This window comes from Agelaius tricolor, unplaced genomic scaffold, assembly GCF_023055355.1.
Source record: "Agelaius tricolor isolate 1412-34295 unplaced genomic scaffold, bAgeTri1.0.p SCAF_25, whole genome shotgun sequence".
NCBI lineage: Eukaryota > Metazoa > Chordata > Aves > Passeriformes > Icteridae > Agelaius > Agelaius tricolor.
The window spans coordinates 7,204,872-7,224,457 of NW_027269285.1; the positions used below are offsets into that span (position 1 = coordinate 7,204,872).

The 19,586-nt window shown below is 49.3% G+C and overlaps 1 protein-coding gene across 6 annotated transcripts in view; it reads right to left on the reverse strand.

Annotated features, from left to right (window-relative positions):
* The window catches only part of CAMKK1 (calcium/calmodulin dependent protein kinase kinase 1), a 100,394-nt gene that overhangs the window by 47,430 nt on the left and 33,378 nt on the right, over nt 1-19,586 (reverse strand). For 4 of the 6 annotated variants that reach the window (XM_071448006.1, XM_071448007.1, XM_071448011.1 and 1 more), the window contains exons 2-4: nt 12,957-13,475; nt 2,926-2,973; nt 910-963 (exon numbers count right to left, since the gene is read on the reverse strand). In XM_071448006.1, the coding sequence (XP_071304107.1) occupies nt 910-963; nt 2,926-2,973; nt 12,957-13,397 (543 nt within the window). In that variant the 5' untranslated portion in view covers nt 13,398-13,475. Of the gene's footprint in view, nt 1-909; nt 964-2,925; nt 2,974-12,956; nt 13,476-16,478; nt 16,587-16,664; nt 16,770-19,586 lie in introns of those variants that run through there. The other 2 variants (XM_071448010.1, XM_071448008.1) reach the window with 2 other exon arrangements.

Here is a 19,586-nt window from a genome sequence, read left to right on the forward strand (position 1 = left end):
AAGCCCAGAGCAGGAGCCTCCAGCATAAGCAGCCTTTTGGAATATGAAACTCCAATTCTGGCTTTGTTAAACCCCAAGACTTACCTTCAGTCTTGCACCCTACACCTCATGCCCTGGCAGTGAGCCTGGTTCAGTGTCCCCCAGGCATCCCCACGGGGGTGAGATGCAGGGAGCCTGGCAGTGCCCAGCTCCACTACCCTGCTCAGCCTTTTCCTGAGAAACTCCCCTATTTCCTTACAAAACACTCCTGCTGTGGGATTCACATTCTCTGGACTTGAGAGAAGCAGTGAGAGAAGGAGGGAAAAGAATGATCAGAACAATTCTTATCTCATTGGCTGCTCCTGTGTTGTGCCACAGTAGAATGCAATATGGAGATTGCTTAGCCAGAGTGATGGTGCTTTGTTTCCTTGGCCTGTCAGGGCCAGGTGTGTTTGTGTATTGGGACTGTGGGATGACAGTAATGAGATTCTGGGCAGTTGTGTGCAGTTGGGTGTTTGTGCAGACTCAGTTTAGATGTAGTGTAATATAGTATAGAATAATATAGAATAATAAAGTAATTAATTAGCCTTCTGCTAACCATGGAGTCAGATGCATCATTTTCTCCCCATCATCAGGATTGCCCTGATTTACTCTATCCTGCTCCTTCCAGGCCAGGCTTCCAATGCACAGCAGGTGCTGAACACCACCACCCACATGCCTCTAATTTCAGGTGACCTGCTTCATAGCTAGAAAATGCCAAGGCAGATCAGCAGCATGTTCTGCCTGTTACATAAGGCACCCACCCGTCCCTCCCTCGCAGCAGCTCCGTGCCCAGAGGGAGCCTCAGCTCCTGCAGGCCCCCCAAAATCTCAGGGACACTGCTGAGAGCAGCCAGCAGCACAGAGAGGAGCAGAGCAGAGGCACACTCACATAATATTTGTCATCATTCTCGTTGTAGGCCAGCTTCACCACGCCGTAGGAGCCCTGGAAATGAACAGGAATTGCAGGGTCAGCTCAGCAGCTCCACCTCAGCCTCCTGCTGCTCCAGGCTGGGGTGATATGTGGTTTCTTCTAGCCAAGTCTTAAAAGCTTTTAGAGATCTGTATCACACTCAAGATAGCTCAGCTACTTTAGAAAGCATAAAATTAGCAAGATGGTTTCTGTAGTAGTGCTGGAAACAGAAAAGTTTTAATATAAGGCAAAATAACAAAACTCTTTACAGAGAAAAACTGAGCCAGGTGCAAGAAGTTCTTGCTCCTAGTAAAACAATTCACAAAAGCAATTAGTTTCTTTATTCTCTTCTTTTTTTTAGTAAATTGCTTAAGCAAGACTTTTTAGCTCCTGTCCAATTGGCTGTCCTTAAGTTTGAAGTGAAGTCTCCTAAATTCTATGAAGTGTCTTTTTACCTAATCAAAGAAACAAACCTCTAAACTTTTTTTTCTTTTTTAAGGAAACAAAAGATAGTTTTGTCACTCTGTCAGCAGAGAGCACATCCCTATACTGGTGGACCAGAGCTGGGAAATAAACAACTCCCAAGGCCCCAGAGCATGCAGAGCCCTGAGCAGTCTGCAGGAGATGTGACCCCACAGCAGGGCTGGATGGATTATCCATGTCTGGAGGAGTTCAGTGCTACCCCACCACCCCCTGCCCTGAGCCAAGGCCACCACATCTGCCTGAACTCACACAGGGGTGAGCAGCAGAGAGAAAAATTTTCTCGGTGCAAATTTGGAAATTCTGCATGAGCACCTTTCCTGTTCCACCAAGCACATGCTGCCCAGGCAGGTGCAGACCTGGACTGCTGCTGTACCCACAGCTCCAGGGACAGCCTGAAGCCAAACTCCATCCAAAATGCTGTTTTTCCAAAGGCCCAATAAACACTCATTTTATGCAAGTAAGACATGATCAGGTATTATCCCTGACATATGTCTATTGAATAAATGAGTGGGATGAGCACCAGAGCCTTCAAAATATTTCTCTTGACTTCACTGAGAGTTGAAATAAGGTTCTGGTCTCTGAGGAGACCCTCTCCCAGCCTCCCAGTGCCCACCTGCTTGCTGTGACCCACAGGGAAGGAGGGAGGCAGGGACAAATCCACCTGAGAGGAGGTTTCACACTCTCCTTGAATCCCACAGAAGCCCTAGGTGGCTCTGAAGCTGTGTGTGAGCTTGGGATGGCACCTGCAGTGCCACCTGCACCCTCTCCCCTGCCAGCAGCCAAATGCACAGCCCATGGCCCAGATGGTGGGGGTGCCATCCCACAGCCTGGGGCCTCTCCTTTTGGAGGCATTTGGGCTAATTAAATTAAGCTGGTGCTGGAGGTGTCTGCAGCTCAGGGTGCAGCCTCCTGTGCCTGCAGCTGCAGAGGGAGACACAGCCCCAGACAGCAGCACTGCCTGTGGAGCCACCATCTGCAACCATGGCACATGGCCAGAGGTGCAGGTGTCTGAGCTGCTCACCAGCCCAGACCTCCAAATAACTTCACAGGAATCGCTTTTGAATCATTCTGCAGCTTTTAAACGTGCACTAGAATTAAAGAAACATTTCATGGGATGTAAAAACTTTTAACTTAGTCCTGATGGGGACCAAACACCTGCCCTGATCATCTTTTTGGGTTTTTGTTTCCTTGTTGTGTTGTAGTAATGCATCAAAGGCTCTTAGTGTTACATTTGGCAAGCAAACACCCCTGAAAGGGAGCCAGCTTAACCACTTTCAGAGGGAGGAAAAATAAATCCAGATTTCACAGGAAGTAACTCCACTGCGACCTTGAACAAAACTTGCTCAAACTAATATGGAAAAAAACCTCAAAAATACTCAAAAAAGCCCCCAAACCAAACACAGCTTGCAAGGAGCCTTGGCCAGTGAGGTCCCTTGGGCTGGCACAGCCTCTCCAGCCCTACTCAGATGTGTGGCACAGGCTGGTGTGACCAGCATGAACCCCAGTACTCACCTTGCCTATTTCACTCTGCAGCTTGTACTGGTTTAATTGCACACAGTCCTGCAGACAAAAGGAGAACATAATTAGAGTATTGGTAAAGGAAATGACAGAGTTTGAATCAGGTTCAAGTAGTGGCAGAGTGCTAAATAATTAAAGACTTAATCTCACTTACACTGGTGTATGTTACACTATAAGCACTGCTTTTTTTGTTGTTGTTTTTGGGGTTTTTTTGACAACCCAAGACAAAACAATTATGGGCTGAATTCTGATTGTGCTGGTGCTGATGTAAAACCACCCCAGTTCCCCAGCCCTGCCCTGGGTTCAGCCCAGCAGCCCCTGGCTTGTTTACTTTAACCCTCTCCACTGGACTCTGCTCAGTGCCAGGCAGGAAAATCCCTGTCCCAGCTTCCCTGGGCTTTACAGCCTGGCAGCCCCCAGCATCCAGCCCTGGGTCCCAGCATGAGCCTGTGCCCTGCCCAGCACCAGCCTGGCAAGCACAGAGCCCCTCTGGCTGTGCCTGCACCAGAGGAACCCTCACCTGCAGCGTGGGCTGCTCCTCCAGGAGAGCACACAGAGCCCAGCTCCTCTGCTGGGCAACACAAACTGTTGGGAAGGATGAAAGTTTGACAAGAAAGTCTCACAGATGCTTAGCACAAAGATTTTTCAATGTAGAATCTGAAGAAGGAATAGAGATGGAAGCAAGTTTTGATATAGAAGAAAAGAATTGCTGAGCCAGTCTCACTGGATAACCAAGGAGGCAAAGGGTCTGTTAGTTAGAAGGGGTTTTATGGCTTAGAGCAAAGGATAAACCCACCCCAAACAAGAAGATGTTTTTACCAAGCAGAAAGAGAGCACAGGCAAACAAAACAGCAAATGTTGCAAGTAGAAAAAAGGTCTCAGAATTTTCCACTGCGAGAAAACTGAAACACAACTTCTAGCTTAAACTGTAATGTACCAACTTATAGTGATTGGAGAATGGTAACATGAATATGGTAATTATGGTAGTTATGATAGGCTGTAGATAATAGTTAAGGTACAGACTGGTTCTACTGCATTAAGATGCTCAGCAAAGAAAAGTCTACAATGCATTTGTAACCAAAAGAAAAGTCTATAATGCATTGTAACCAAACCCAAAGTCTATAATGCATTGTAACCTAAACTCAGGGTCTCCAGGCCTGCCTGCAGCTGGAGCTGACAGCTGTGGGCACAGCTCTGTCACCCACCACCCTGGAGTGCTGTGACACCTTGGATCCAATAAATTGTATTTTGGAGACTGCCTGTAGTCCTGCATCTCTCATTCAGGCTCTTACAACAAACAGTGGTACTGACATGGTATTTGCTAAAATCAATCACCCCAGAGCAGCTTTGATCTCTGCTGCTGAGGAATCCAGCCCTGAACCCCACGGGGTGGGGATGTGGTGATGGGTGCTGAGCTCCTCACACACCAGGGGTGGCCAAGGGGGAAAACAAGGTGGGACAGAGGATTCACAAAGCCAGCTGGTGTTGAAGCCACCCTTCCTTTGGAGCTGCACTCCTTGCTGCAGAGCCAAGCCCTGGGCAGAGCTGCAGCTCCTGCTGGCACCAGAGAGTGGCTGCAGTGGAGTTTGCCTTGTCCTCACTGAGCACAGCCCTGAGCTGCATTGCAGAGCAGGGAAGAGCCTCCACCTTGGAGGGGTGAGGAAAAGGAAGAGTTTCCAACCCCAGGCCACAATGTGGGCTGAGCTTTAGATGGGATGCACTTCCCAAGCCAGCATTTTTGAACATTTCTGCCCAAAACTGCCAAGCACTAAAGCAGGCTGGAAATTCACAGCCAGCCTCTGCACTTGTTTGGGAACAAAGCTGATATAAAACATGCAGACAGGTAGATTAGCCTTCCCATAAACCTCAAAATAGCCCTGCCATCTACAGAAGCAGCACCACAAAATAAAAACAGTGCCAGATGCCTTCAGTCCCTTTGTGAGAGCAGGGGTGTGAGAGTCCCTGCCCCAGCAGCATTCCCAAGAGCAGCACTCCTCTGCCTCTCAGGGCCAGCACAGGTCTGGGAGATGACAATTTTGACTTTTCTCCATCACCAACCAGAAAACATTCCTAATGCTCCTGACTCAAGAGATCATCACAATAAAAGGAATGGGGGACTGAGGACTTTTTTTCCTCATGGCTTGTCAGGAATACAAAGAGTGGTTCAAATCCTGATCTTGTTGCCAGGGGAGGAAGTTTTTCCCAGCTCCCTGACAGGGAAGAGCAGCCATCTGTGAGTAATGGAGCCATAGGAGTGTATTAACTCTGCTGCTAGCAGAGCACATATCTTTCCAAAGGTAAAAACCAATCCATCAGAACTAGGAGCACCAAGAGAGGAGAAAGCATGACCCAGCAAAAGCCAAGATGCAAGGCATGAAAGGAGGGGGCAGCATGCAGGAACCCAGGGTATGGACACAAGGAGGACAAATTCCCCTGCAAACACTGTGCCAGCAGATTCACTTCCCAGTGTGAGGCTGTGGTGACTTTCACAAATTCAGCAGCAACACACAGTCTCCTGTGTGGGTTTCTCTGTGCTCAGCTCTGTACCCCTCGCCTGGCCCTGTGAAAACTGCAGTGCTGCAGAGGGTGAAACACCAACTGGAGCAGATGGGACAGGCAGGAAAAGTGACCATTCCTCCAAGAAAGCCTCCAACCACCTCACATCTCCTGCTCTTCAAACCAGGTCTTGCTAGGAGGCCTCCTCCCTGAGCAGGGATCACTTGCAGGACCAGATACAGCCACACACAGGCATCAGCCCTTTGCTCTGCACTCAGGATCTTGGTTCAAGCCAAGGTGGCATCCCTAAAGCACCAAGATTTCTTCTACTTCTTGCTCACAGACTGCCAAGGAAGCCATGGTGGGATTTTTCCCTCCTTCCAGAAGGAGCAGAGCCCTTTGTGCGGGATGCAGTCTGTCTGTCCGTCCATCCGTCCATCCATCCATCCATCCCCCATCCATCCATCACCCATCCATCCATCCATCCATCCCCCATCCATCCATCCATCATCCATCCATCCATCCCCCATCCATCCATCCATCCATCATCCATCCATCCATCATCCATCCATCCATCCATCCATCATCCATCCATCCCCCATCCATCCCCCATCCATCCCCCATCCATCCATCCATCCATCATCCATCCATCCATCCCCCATCCATCCATCCATCCATCCCCCATCCATCCCCCATCCATCCCCCATCCATCCATCCATCCATCCATCATCCATCCATCATCCATCCATCATCCATCCATCCATCCCCCATCCATCCATCCATCCATCCATCCATCCCCCATCCATCCATCCATCCATCATCCATCCATCCATCCATCCCCCATCCATCCATCCATCCCATCCATCCATCCATCCATCCCCCATCCATCCATCCCCCATCCATCCATCCATCCATCCATCCCCCATCCATCCATCCCCCATCCATCCATCCATCCATCCATCCATCCATGCATCCATCCATCCATCCCCCATCCATCCATCCCCCATCCATCCATCCATCCATCCATCCCCCATCCATCCATGCATCCATCCATCCATCCCCCATCCATCCATCCATCCATCCATCCATCCATCCATCCACCCATCCTCACACAGCAGGAGCAGGGACTGTGCCTTATCCCTGTGCCACCAATTCCTTTGACTCTGACCTCCCACCACCCCACCCTCTTACCTCTGACCAGAAATCACCATTCTTATCCCCCCCAGACTGATCACCTGAAGCATCTCCCCTGGGGCTTCACTGCTGCTAGATGGAGCTTGTGACACCAGAACTGCCATTTTTGGGGACAGTTTTTTGAAAGGGGTGGATAAACATGGGGAGGGAACACCCAGAAAGTTCCAAGGGAAAGGCAATGACCAGATGTGCAGCACAGCCCCCCAAAGTTCACCCCTTGGAAGGTCCTTCACTCTTAAAAAAAAAAATCACTGAAATTTTTTACTGAGTTTTTTTTAACCCAAATGCAATGCAAGAATTTTGGATTATGCAAATAAATGAAATTATGAATTCCTCTACTTTCTTTACAGGAACAAATAAATAATTTGGTTTTCCTTTCAATTTACCCTGAACTTAGTGCATAACAAATAGGTGACACTCACTGTCACCACCCCCAGTGCTCTCCACTCAGGTAATTCCTGGTGGGAAGCACCATCCCTTCAGCTTCTGCAGAGCTTCCAGCACTTGAGCTGCACTCAGCAAAAATCAAACCAGATTATAGGTGCTTTCTATGTTTTTTCCTCTTGCTGAAAAGACCATAAATCACTGCTGAAGTGACTCCTGCCACGTGTTGCTGCATTCTGGAAGGGTTATTCTGTTATTTGGTTCTCCTGCAGGAAGTGGGATAATTGTCCTATTCCTTTATCAGAGAAAAACACCTATCTCTGGCCAAGTGTTTTTTTCAGATAACATTGTACAATTCTCTTGATTTCATCAGGCTGGTGTATTTGCAGCTGCTGATAAATACAAATAGAGCAGAACTTTAATGAGATCCCTTAGTGAAAAGCTGTCACCAAATTAGACTGAGCCAGTCCAAGTGTGCAATAATTGTTTCACCTTAAAAAACAAGATGCCCTCTGTGTTAACAAGTCCAAGGTATTAGTCAAGAGAGGAAGGGAGGGAAATCAATTGGTCAAAAATCATAAAGAACAGTGCAGCCCAGGCCCAGTTCCAGAAATCCACTGTGGCCACCACTGGGTGACAGAAACCCTGAGAAACTGAGAATTGAGCTGTCCCAGGGGAGATGCATGGATGGGAAGGGAGAACCAGAGATGATTTCCAAAATCAGACATTTCTGAAAACAGACAGCCTACATACATATAATGGAGAATACATATATAATGGAGAATACATATAAAATGGAGAATTTTGTCCCCTAAACAAAGCCAAATTCCCCAATCTGAAAAGAATTTTCAGCAATTCAGAGATACACCTTAAAGAGAGGCGTGGAAGAAAAATGAGGAAACACTGGTTTAAACTCATCCTGCCTAGAAGGGGGAGTGAAGGCAGTTCTGAAAACAGGCAAAAATGAAAAGAAAAGCCAGAAAATGGGTATTGAGGGCAGCAATGAATTCCAATTAGAAAGTTGCTCAGGGACAGAGAAGGACAGACAGGAAGCCCAGACCTCGTGGTGGTAAGAAAATCAACAGATTTTTAAACATCATCCAAAAAGAAGTGCACAAAGGAAGCCCAGCCCTGCTGCAGTGCCCTGGCCATGGCTGGGCAGAGCTCAGCACTGGGCTCACCCACCTGAGAGCCCAGACCTGATGCAGGAGCCTGGGACTCCTGGGACCCTCCCAGCCCCCTCCAGCTGCAGCTCTGGGCTTTGTCCTCCTCTCAAACCTCACCCTCAGGCAAGCTGGAAATGCAACTTTAAATAAAGGTTAATTAATCCAAGGACAAGAAATTAGCAATGTGAGGGAGTTTTCTTTGAAGAAATGTTTTCCAGGTATCTTTAATCTTTTCAAGAGCTCTGGTTTGAACACCACAGTAAGGGAATCTCTCAGCCCATGCTGAGCAGGAGCTCAGCTCCTGCCTCTGCCCTGGCCCCACCTGAGTTTATCTTTGTACACAGCAAGGAAATCACTTTGTGAGGAAAGCCAGGCAGGTGCCAGGCCCTGGAGGAGTGTGGGACCTGGGTCAGCACCAAGGCACTGCCTCTCAGCTCTTGGCACCAGCTGCTCCAAACCAGAGGACTATGATAAAGATGAGAAAAAACAAGGAAAGAAAGGACAAAGAAGTGATTTATTTTCCATGCCTCTGGAGTAAGCCATGGACAGTCCAGCATAGGAAAATTCCCTTTGTCAGCTCGTTCTCCTCCCTGCATCTGCAGGCCAGGAGCATCTCCAGGGAGGAGAAGGCACTGGCCTGACTCATCCTCTCCTCTCCTGCTGGAGCACACACAGCTGATTACCATGGCTGCAGGGACACCTGGAATGCTCTCCTACATCCCAGAGGGTAGAGAGACAATGTGGACACCAGGGCAGGGGGATCTGGGATTCAGGGAGAGGAAGGGAACATGTGAAAGGGAAAGGAAATTCAACTGGAAGAGACTGGAGAAGAGACTGTATAAAGCAATTAAATGTGCTGGCAAGTCTGGGGAGAAAGCCTGAAAAAAAAAGACATATTTTATTCTTCTCCTAGCCACTCTTCAAGATTTTCTTGGCTAACTAAAAGATTGCTTTAAAACAGCAGAATAGGAAAAAAAAAACCCAAAAACCAACAAACCAAACCCACCAGCACTGAACTTTCAAATGCCTCATTCCAGCACACAGCATCTCTCCCCTTCCACAGATCTATAACCTGCTGTTATAGATAGGACAAACTCTGTCAGTCACACAGGGACAAGATTTCAGAGTCTTTCCCTGGTACACACAAACACCAGGGTATCATCTGGGCAGCAAAGCAGAAGCTCCTTTTAGCAGTCTCTGGAAAATCCTCTCCTCTTGCCTTGCTGCCAGCACAGAGCAGGAGCCAGGAATGTCACATCAACAGAGGCAAGGTGGGCCTAAACTCTGGGGCTTGTCCCTCAGCTCTGCAGCTTTATGTACCCTTAATAGCTTCAGCTTCATCACTTCTGTGCCACAGCTAAAGGCTGAGCCATTCCCTCGTCAGAGCAAAGCACTGATAGGCAGCAAGGGAGCAGAAACCCCAGCAGGCACTCCTGCCAGGGAAGGCAGCTCTGAGAGAACCTTGCAGGCCATAGGCCATGGGTAAGCTAAGAAAGGAGGGGGACAAACAGGGAGCTTTTAAAATTACAGCTCAATTTTTGATGGAGGAATGACAGATCAGGGTAATTAAGAACACAGCAGCACTGTTGGGAGAGCAGAACATGTTACTTCTCTTGCAAAGCTAAAGCTGCAGAGCCAGCCTTGTCAGCAGTGGCTGCAGGACACCAGCAGCTGCCAACTCTTTGTCCAAGGGCAGTTGGCTAATTGGTGTCTCTGGGAATAATCTTTGTGCAAGACAACAAACCCCAGCCCTGCTGCAGCCCTGCCAGCCCAGGAGCTGCCACCTGCCTAAATAACAAACCCAAAAGCTGGGCTCAGGAGGGAGGTGTCTGTGGAATGGTCCCCGTGACAGGACAGCCCCAGAGCTCACTGCCTGCTGCTGCCACTTGATAAATCCTCCCTCAGCTTCAGCTCTTGTACCTCTTGATCCCTGAACTGAAGTTTTCCTCCCAGCCTGTGAACAAATATTAAAGCAGCATTAAAAAGCTCAGCAGTATCTCTCTAAGAGAACACAGTGTTCTTCCATAATTCATCAGTGAGGGCAGAGCATTCAGCTCTGCTGCATCCCCACACTCTCTCTGCATAAGCACATCTCCAGTGTTTCTCCAGATCAGCCCAGGATGCAGCATCACTGACAGGCAGGCACTGAGCTGCCATCCTGCTGGAGAGGGAAGCAGGCTCAGGGGAGATGGCTATCAGCACTACAGGAAATTGGGACATGCAGCAGGGCCACCCATCCCTGCTCCTGACTGACAGTGCCTGCACAAGGCTTCTGACAGAGCCTGAGTGCTCCTGAACTGCACAGACTCGAACTGAGCTGGAGCAATGGATGTTCTGCTGCTGAAAGGCACTGACTGAGGATGCCAGAAACCCAAAGCAAGGGCAAAGAACTGTAGGGGGATAGAATATAAGTAAATAAAGGTAGTATAGAAAGGAATCTTACCCCCTAAAGAGTTGCAGCTGGGTTAATTATTAAAGATTAGGAGCAGGCCTGACTTTAACAGGCCACAGCTATGACCAGTAAGAAGAATGTTATAAAAGAGTGGATTGGTTGGTTGAGGGGAATTGGAGTCAGTTGGTTACTGTGAGAAGAAGAAAGAGTCAGTGCTTGGAGGAGCTGCCTATGAGAACCTCAAGGAGGTATGAAAGTCTTGCACTAAGGAGACAACAATATGGAACCTTTGCAATGTAATGACAACAAAGAATCAACTCCCAAATGGCTTTAAGGAGGTGAGAGGCACTGACTGGAATACAAATGAGCAGCTTGCCTAGAACAAGGAGCCATTTGAGGCAGGGTAGTGCTGGGCCTGGTGACCTGGTTTTTGTCAGTGACCCACCAGGCTCACTGAGGGTCTGCATATCAGAGTGACCACCCAGCAGCAGCTGCTGCCAAGTGCACCATGATGGTATTTCTCATTACAGGCTGATTTCATCCCCAACAGGACCAAAAGCCTCAACATGGAGACCCTGGTAACTCTTAGAATCCCTGGCAGAGAACAGAAGACCTGCTCTGCAGCTCTGTCAGAGCTGCCTGCTGTGTCTCTCAGCTGCACAGCTGGGATCAGGACTGGCAGTGCCTCTCACAGCACAACAGCCCCTCAGCAGCCACCTGGCAGCAGCAGTGGTGGCACTGGAGCAGGCTGCACACCCTGCTCACCATTCAGTGCCCAGCCTCACACCTTACTCTGTACCCAAGCAGGCATTTTCCTAATCCTTCTGCTCCTTATGGGGTACAGATGCTATCCCTGTGAGGTGGGAAGGGCAGCACAGCTCCTGAGAGTTCCTCTGGGAGGGCAAGCACCCAATCCAGAACATTCCCAGCTCACCCTGGCTCCCTTCCCACAGCCATTCCCCATTAACAGGAATGATGGTTTCCAACAGGCACAGCTGGGCTGCAGCACAGCACTGCTCTCTCAGTGATCCCCAAGGGACCCTGAAAAAGGCAGCACTGTGTCAAGAGCTGCTGCAGGAGCAGGGCCACAGGGGCTCCACATCTGCATTTCAAACAAAGCACTGCCCACCCCGCAGGCAGTAACCCCTGCTCCCCAGGATGCAGATGCTGTGGGAGAGAATGGAGAACTCTGAATTTGCTTGCAGATGGGAATGTGCCAGTCACACTTGACTGCAGTTATGTTGAAAGATTTCAGAAAAGCCTCACTCCTGGCACAGTCACAGCACTGCAGGATGGGAGAGCTGGCACTCAAGTCACGTCCTGCTTCCAAGAACTGGCTCCTTTCCCTCCCTGCCTCCCTTATTAGAGCATATGGCTGCTGCCAAAGAAGCTGCAGTCTCTGCAGTGCACCTTCTGCATGTGTCCTCTTACCAGCAGGGGATGCACCACCCATCCCACAGCTGATGGGGCTTGCACAGCTCCCCAGAGGACAGAGGCTGAGTTGGTGAGCACCACCATCCTCTCAGATGTGCAAGAGGAAAACACCCACTTCTCAAAAGGGAAACACCAAGGCACACAGATGTTTGGCTCCAGGTTCCCTGGACCCACACTGGCAAAGTCAAAACTCCAGTGGTCTGGGTCCCTGCGCTGCTGCAGGCATCTAGGTCATGGCATGGGCAGTGTGCTCTGAACACCCCCTGCTCCCTGCCCTCCCCTCTACAGCACATCCAGCACTGGGAATGGCAACCATCACCCACTCCCATCCACCTGCTTGTCACAGCTCCTCCAGGGCAGGTCTGGGACCAGGAGAGCAGCTGCAGAACAACCACAGCCACCCAGACACCCCTCTGAAAGAGAGCAGGGGCACAGCCTTCCCTTACCACTGCTGGTACAAATGCTTTAAAGAGAAAAGAAAACCCTGACAGGAGGCAGGCATTTAAGCTCTTTATAAAATTAAATCGTGCCTTCAATTATGGCAGAACATAATAGTAGATACATAATCTCCAGAAGTTTAAATCCATAAATACCATCAGCAAAGCTGCTGGGACTGGTGAATTCCCAAAGGGCACCTCCAGCAGGGACACAAGAGCAAAGTCATTTGGCCACAGCCCTTTCTCTGAACAACCTGAAAGATTTCCTGCATGCTACCATGACACAGGGGTCACGGTCCCTTAGCAAGACTGTCCCAGGCAGGTGAGGGGTAAAGGAGCCAAATCACAGGGCCAGGGCTACACCCAAGTCCAAGCCAATATCATCCCTGCTTCCAGGGATTTCCCCCCCCTTAGAAACAACAGTGCTTCCAGATCTTCTACTCCAGAAGCCTGAAGGCTCCCATTACACCTGAGACAGACTTACCTTACCTGATCCCTGAGCTGTAGGGGGAACATGCCTACCTCAGAGTCTGATATGGAGACCCGATGGGACTCGATCGTTGGTCTCCTCATTATACGTGGGGATGGCCCTGTGGCATAGGGACCACAACCTGGAGAGCTGCTGGAAGCCAAATAACCTCCTGAGGATCTTTCCTGAAGGGACAACTTCCTACTGGATAGACCAGGTCTGGTTAGAGGTCTCTTGGGAACATGCCTCAAGTGAGCATCTTCTGACTGTTGGGAAGGCAGAAATTCATTGATTCCCACATCACTGCTGACTCCATTTCTCTGGATGTCCTTTATGTTATCAGAAAAGACTGTGTCATTTTCTTCAGGGTTGTCTTCACCATTTTGGTCACTTCTGTCTGGGACAACAGACACATCTATGGCTGCCACCCTCTCCACCAGTTCTGTCTGTGTGTCCATGCCTCCATCCAGGACATTTGCTGGAGAGTCCCCCATGGCTGTGTCCAGCTCGTTTGCTCTCAAATGGTCACACAGAGAGCAGTGATGTTAGTGCTCAAAGGCTCCATGAAATACCTGAGAAGAATCACAAACAGAGGCAAACTGAATAAAAATGTTCACTCAACACAAACACAACCAGTCATTTCTGGCTTCTTCCAGCATGCAGGAAAGTGAAGGCAAAACACTGGCAGGCTGTAAACAAGGTACAAACACTCAGATTAAGAGGCAAACCCAGGCATTGAGCTAGACAGGAAAGAGATAAAAATGAGATTTTATCTGATGTGCAACAAGTGACACAGCTGAAGAGAACTTCTCCTTCTGTAGCCAGACCAACAGCCAACCAGAGCTCACAATACTGGGAGAAGCATCCCAACAGCTGAGGGCCAAGGGTCAAACTCTCAACCTCTTGAATTCTTATTTATAGGATACAAGAGCTTCTGGCATGTACTGAAACCCAACAGGCATAACAACAACTCCACAGCCATTTAGGGCTCCCCAGAGTCTCTGTGCTGCCCTGTAGGGCCTTAGAGAGTGTCACAGAACAGCCAAGCCTGCTGACTTCCACACTGCCATTTGCAACACGGTCAGCAAAAGCAGAATTTAAAAGCAAATCCGGCTCCAGGGTTGCCCCTGGCCCTACACAGTTGCAGTCTGTGTGCAAACACAAGTTAATCTTGCTGCCCACTGTATATAAAGGCTATAGTGATTTGCAAATCAACAATGCTTAATGATTAAAGCGTGGTGGGAATCAGCTTTTCCTTGGGAAAAGACCTACAGAACACAAAAATGCAATACAAAGCTAAAACTGCTGCATAAAACTGCTGTTTCCTGGATGCTAATTTCAGTCTCAATTTAAAACAGATTTCAGTCTTCCCAGCACAGTGCAGTGCAGGAAATGATCCTCTGCAGCACATGGCTGCCAACACTTAATCACCCCTGAAGATGCAGCACTGCATCACTTCATCCCTGTACCCAGATGCTGGGGACAGGAGTCCTTGACTTCACTCACAGCATCCCAGTGAATTCCAGAGTGGGTTTAGCCCTGAAATATTGCAACCTGTGGTTCTCTGTATTCAAAGCAGCTTGTGCATAAAACCCCTGCAAGCCAGGAGACACTTGCATCTCCATTTCATTTCCATGAGGAGCAGGGTGGGGGTGAGTGAGTCCAAAGAGCCTCATCCAGCACGAGCCTGGGAACACTCACAGCCCTTGCCAGGGAGCACAGGCTGAGCTGGGCTCAAAGCTGCCCAGCAAAGCTCAGTTAAACACACTACAGTGAACTCTGCTGCACAGGGATCACTCCCTGGGTCCCCCATGGCAGCCAAGCTCAAGCAACCTTTTATATCAATGAGAAAATTAAGATCTTGATTAAGATGAGGATCTTGACTGGAGGCTTCACCCTAGGTCATGTGCCAATCATAGGGAGACAAGCTGGGCACTCAGTGTCCCAGAAAGGGAATATCCAAATCTGAGATATTCCTTCCACATCCCACTGTTCACCTCCTTTCCCTCCTCCTGTCTTTTCTGCAGGCTTGCCTGAGACTAATTGACAGAAGTGTCACTCACTCAAAACAGTAATGAAACGGTGAGATCAGCTTTAAAAGCTTCTATTAAAACTATATTTAAACACATCAATCCCAAAGCACAAACCCCCTTTGGAGCCAGGGTGCAGGCACTGGGGGTGACTCTCAGCAGTGAGGGAAGGCTTTGGTGTCCAGCCCAGCACACCCTGCAGTTTGTGGCCCCACAAACCCAGGGCAAAGCAGCACAAGCCTCCCCTCTGCCAGACCTCCCTGCCCAGCTGCAAACCAGCAGTGCCCCTGCAAAACCCATTTGTGGGAAGCCCACCAAGGATTTGCTGTCTGCAAAATGCTTTTGTGAAGCCTGGGGAGCTCCTGAGCCAAACAAGGAGCAGCAGGTCAGGGCTCCTGCCAGGCTGCAGTGAGCCCAGCTCCTCTGCAGAGGCTTTCCCTGCATGCAGAGCCTGGGGAGCTGCACCTTTCCCAGTGACACAGCTGTGGGACATGCCTGCATGCTTGGCTCCAGGAGAAGGTCAACATCTCCTGAGCCCCAGGGAGGCACAGCCAGTCCCCAGCCCTGCCTGCACATCAGGGCTGCCCTGCACCAGCCCCAGCCCCTGCCAGGCTGGTCCATCACAGAAATCATTCTGAATGAAGGCAAGGAGGAGGCAAAAATGCTGCCACCATTTAACCCAGCTTGCCCAAAGGATAGGAGGAATTTCACCCTGTGCTGAAAGCTGTTTCTTCTGCCCATAGAGAACAAACCCAAGGCCTTTCCTTGATGCAGCTTGAGCCCCTCACCTCACTCCCAGGCAGCACCAAGAGGAAAATAAACCTGCAGCTGAAGCCTGCAGCTCCTCACCTTCCTCCCACCAGGTTTTCCCCCTCTGTGGGAGCAAGGGGAAGGAAGAATGTGCCCATGTTGCTGTGTGGATGGGTGTGAAAGCCCACAAACCACCCACCTGGGCTGAACATTTGTGAGTCTCCTGCTGCTCAGCCAGCAGGGAAAAAAGGCCAGGAGCTCTGGGAAGAGCAGCCCAGCAAACAGTGATGCTTGTGTCAATCACCTGAGAGCTCCTCAGCACCCAGACCAGGCACACAGGGTGTCTCCCCCTCAAAAGCTGAAGCAAACTTGCTCAGTTCTAACCCACAGCAGAGGCTGCAAAAAAAAAATCCTCAGCTAACTACTGAACTAGATAAACTGAAGATAAACCCCATAAATCAGTTCATCCCATCAAAACAAACAGAGCCATACATTGCTGAAACAAATAGCACAGTGCTGCTAAAAGCAGGCTAAAAAATCCAGCAAGACTTTAAATAAAATAACTGTTCATCTGTAGAGCTGGGCTTTGTTTCAAGTTCTGCTGTTTTGAAGGATTCCTTTTCACTGATAAATCCTCCAAAACTGTATTGGAAAGCAAAGATTTCTGAATAAGCCAATCAGTTATGTGCAGCCCAGCCTCACTGAGCATAAACTCAGTACAAAAAACCCCAATAATTTCTGCAAGGCTAAATCAATGATGGATTTGCTGTTTCTCAGGCTGTGGCACAACCATACCTTGCAGTGATGGGAAATCCCAGCAAAACAGAAATTCTGCCACCACCATCTCCCAGCTCCTGCACAGCTTTGCTGTCCCTGCTGATCCCCCACAACACTGAACACCTGCTGGAGAGCAGAGGAAAATGCTGCAGACACAAACCAAAGCTGCAAACAAGCTTATATGAGCAAAATTAATTTACTTACAGATATCTTATTTACCATTTTCCCCTGTAGCTATTCCTCTGCTGCAGGCAGATTGCCACTTCAACCATGATTTTCACAACATATTTATCAAATGGCTGCATATGCTTCCCAGACTGGTATTGAGCAGAGAATAGTATAAAAAACCCTTCTGAAAGAAATATAATCCCAGAGAAAACCTCTCTGTATTTTATGTGGGAGTGGGAGATGAGCAGATGCAATTCATTTTGCTACTCAATAAAGTACTCCAAAGCATTGTTTGAAAAATAAAAAAAATGTAAACCTAGTTTACTGCCTGGTTCATCCTCTTGGCTAACTAGAAATGTTCTTGTCAGAAAGGATGGGGAGGGTAAAAGGCCCTGAGCCACAGCAAACCCAGCTTCATTTCCCAGATTTGCTAGAGACTGTAGCAAAGTGACTTCATGGCTTTGTTGCAGTTCCAGGTTAAGAGGAATGATGCTGCTTCTCCTTTGTGTCCCTGAGAACACACCTGCCCTGTGCTGAGGCCATTGCAGGAAAAGAATCCCAGTGAATAGTTACTGTAAGGAGGATTTGCACAGAAAGGGTTCAGGCAGATTCTGCTGCTGCTCAGTCAGAGGCTGCAAATGCTCAAGGCTGGGTTCCCCATCAGGGATGGCATCCTGAGCCCTCCCTGCTGGCACAGCCTTTGGCTACTCCTGACCACCAAAACCCACAGGCACTGTCACACAGAGAGCTCCCAAAGCACACAGCAGCTTCACTCAGGGCTTTACCCTGCACAGCAAGGGCAGGGATCAGGCCAGGGTCTCCAATCAGGGCAGTGATCCCTGCCCCAGCACTGGCTGCCTGCAGAGGGGATGTCACAGAATTCACACAGAATCACTGGGTTGGAAGAGACCTTCAAGATCATTGAGTCCAACTCAGCCCCAACAGCTCAACTCAACCCTGGCACCCAGTGCCACATCCAGGCTTTGTTAAACACACCCAGGAATGGGGACTCCACCACTTCCACTGGCAGACAATTCCAGAACTTTATCACCCTTTCTGTAAAAAACTTTTTCTTAATATGCAACCTTCATTTCCCTTGGTGCAGCTTGAGACTGTCACCCCCATCAGCTCAGGTGAGACCCCCAGGAACCCCCTCCTGCCTGGGGCAGAGCTGGCAGCACACCCAGCCCTGTCCTGTGTGTGTTTTTCAGACATTGCCCCCATGAAGAATCCACTCTGACTGCTGCCAAGAGCAGCAGAAATTCCCTGTAAGGAGAACAGCAGCATGTCCTGGGCTGGGCTGCCAGGTCCTGGACAGCTCCTCCAATGACATTTTAGAAATAACAGGTCAGCAAGTCCCTTCCAGAGCCAAAGCTGTCTCCTCACACCAAGCAACACAGATTAGGAGTGTTTCCATCCTGGAATGTCTCCTGTGCTCCCAGTTCTGCAGGATTTCCCCAAGCACTGCTACTCTGATATGAAGGAGATAATTCCACACCCCTCACCTGTCGCAGACATCTTTTATGGAAAATCCTTTCCTTAGGATTTTTCCTCCTGAGAAGCTGAGAGGCCTCAGGAACAAAATGTAACCAATGGTTATCTGCTGCTGTGGAATGCAACAGGTGCATCTGGGATTGGGCTCATGTGGTTGTTTCTAATTAATGGCCAATCACAGTCAGCTGGCTCAGACTCTGGTCAGTCACAAGCCTTTGTTCTCATTCTTTTTTTATTCTTAGCCAGCCTTCTGGTGAAATCCTTTCTTCTATTCTTTTAGTATAGTTTTAATGTAATATATATATATCATAAAATAATAAATTAGCCTTCTGAAACATGGAGTCAGATCCTCATCTCTTCCCCCTTCCTGGGACCCCTGCCACACCTCACCCTGACCCCATCAACCTTTCCTACATGTGGGAGGCACTTGCCCCAAGCCCACTCCAATACCTTTGGTCTGGAGAAGTTTGAGGGGAACTTGAGTCCCACAGCCATGCCCTGGAGCAACATCTGAGCTGCCACAAACCCCACAAGCAGCTGGCAACACATGGAACTGCAGGTACAATGCACCAGCCATTGATGGGTCCCACTGCTATGGTGGGAGAGCAGCCAGAGGGTTCATTTCTCCTGCAGTAATTAAATTCAGAGCATGCTGGCATACATTGCAGCTCTGCCCACCCCTGGCACACCAAGCAGGGCACCTGAGGGTGAGATTGCCTCCGCCCATCTCCACTCACACTGCTGCTGCCAGGAATCAGGCCCTGGAGAAGCAAATGAGCTCCTTGGCACCTGTGAAAACCAGTTTCAGACACTGCTGGCCAAAAGGCAGCCCAGACCAGGAGGCAAAGGACAACAAAAAGATGCAGCTCTGTGAAGCTGAAATGAAGCAAATCCCTGCAGTCTTTGCAGAGATAATGAAGGCAGGTGTACACTGCTCATTTGGCCTGTGTCCTCCCTGGGAAGGGGCAGTAATCACTTTGGGTACTCATTTCTGACTGGCAGCAGAGGGCATTAAATAAGAACACACTGTTGGTGCTTTTTGCACACACCCCATGTGTTTGCTTTGTCCTAGGGCTCACAAGGCTCTTGTTTCAGGGCACAGAGAAGCACACCTGGCTGAGAAATCACTCAGTCCTGCTGCAATCATCCAGCCCCTCTCCTCTGCACAGCTCTTGGCAGAGAGCCTGGCTCTTGTGCCACAGCTGAAAATCAGATCTGAAGCAAGGTGCTTTGATGACTTGTGTGAAGCTCCTCACACAGCTTTAACAGGAACCAGGGAATGAGGAAGAACAGCAGCTTTAGCCATTAAAGCACTGGGTGAGAAATCTGAAAAGCAAGTTCAGACCCCTGCTCCTGCCAGACTTCTTAAATGACAACAAACATCTCCAGACCACAGTCTGGAAAATGCAGCATTCCACCTCCTCCTCAGTCCTGTTCAAGGCAGGTGCCTTCCAAAGGGATTTG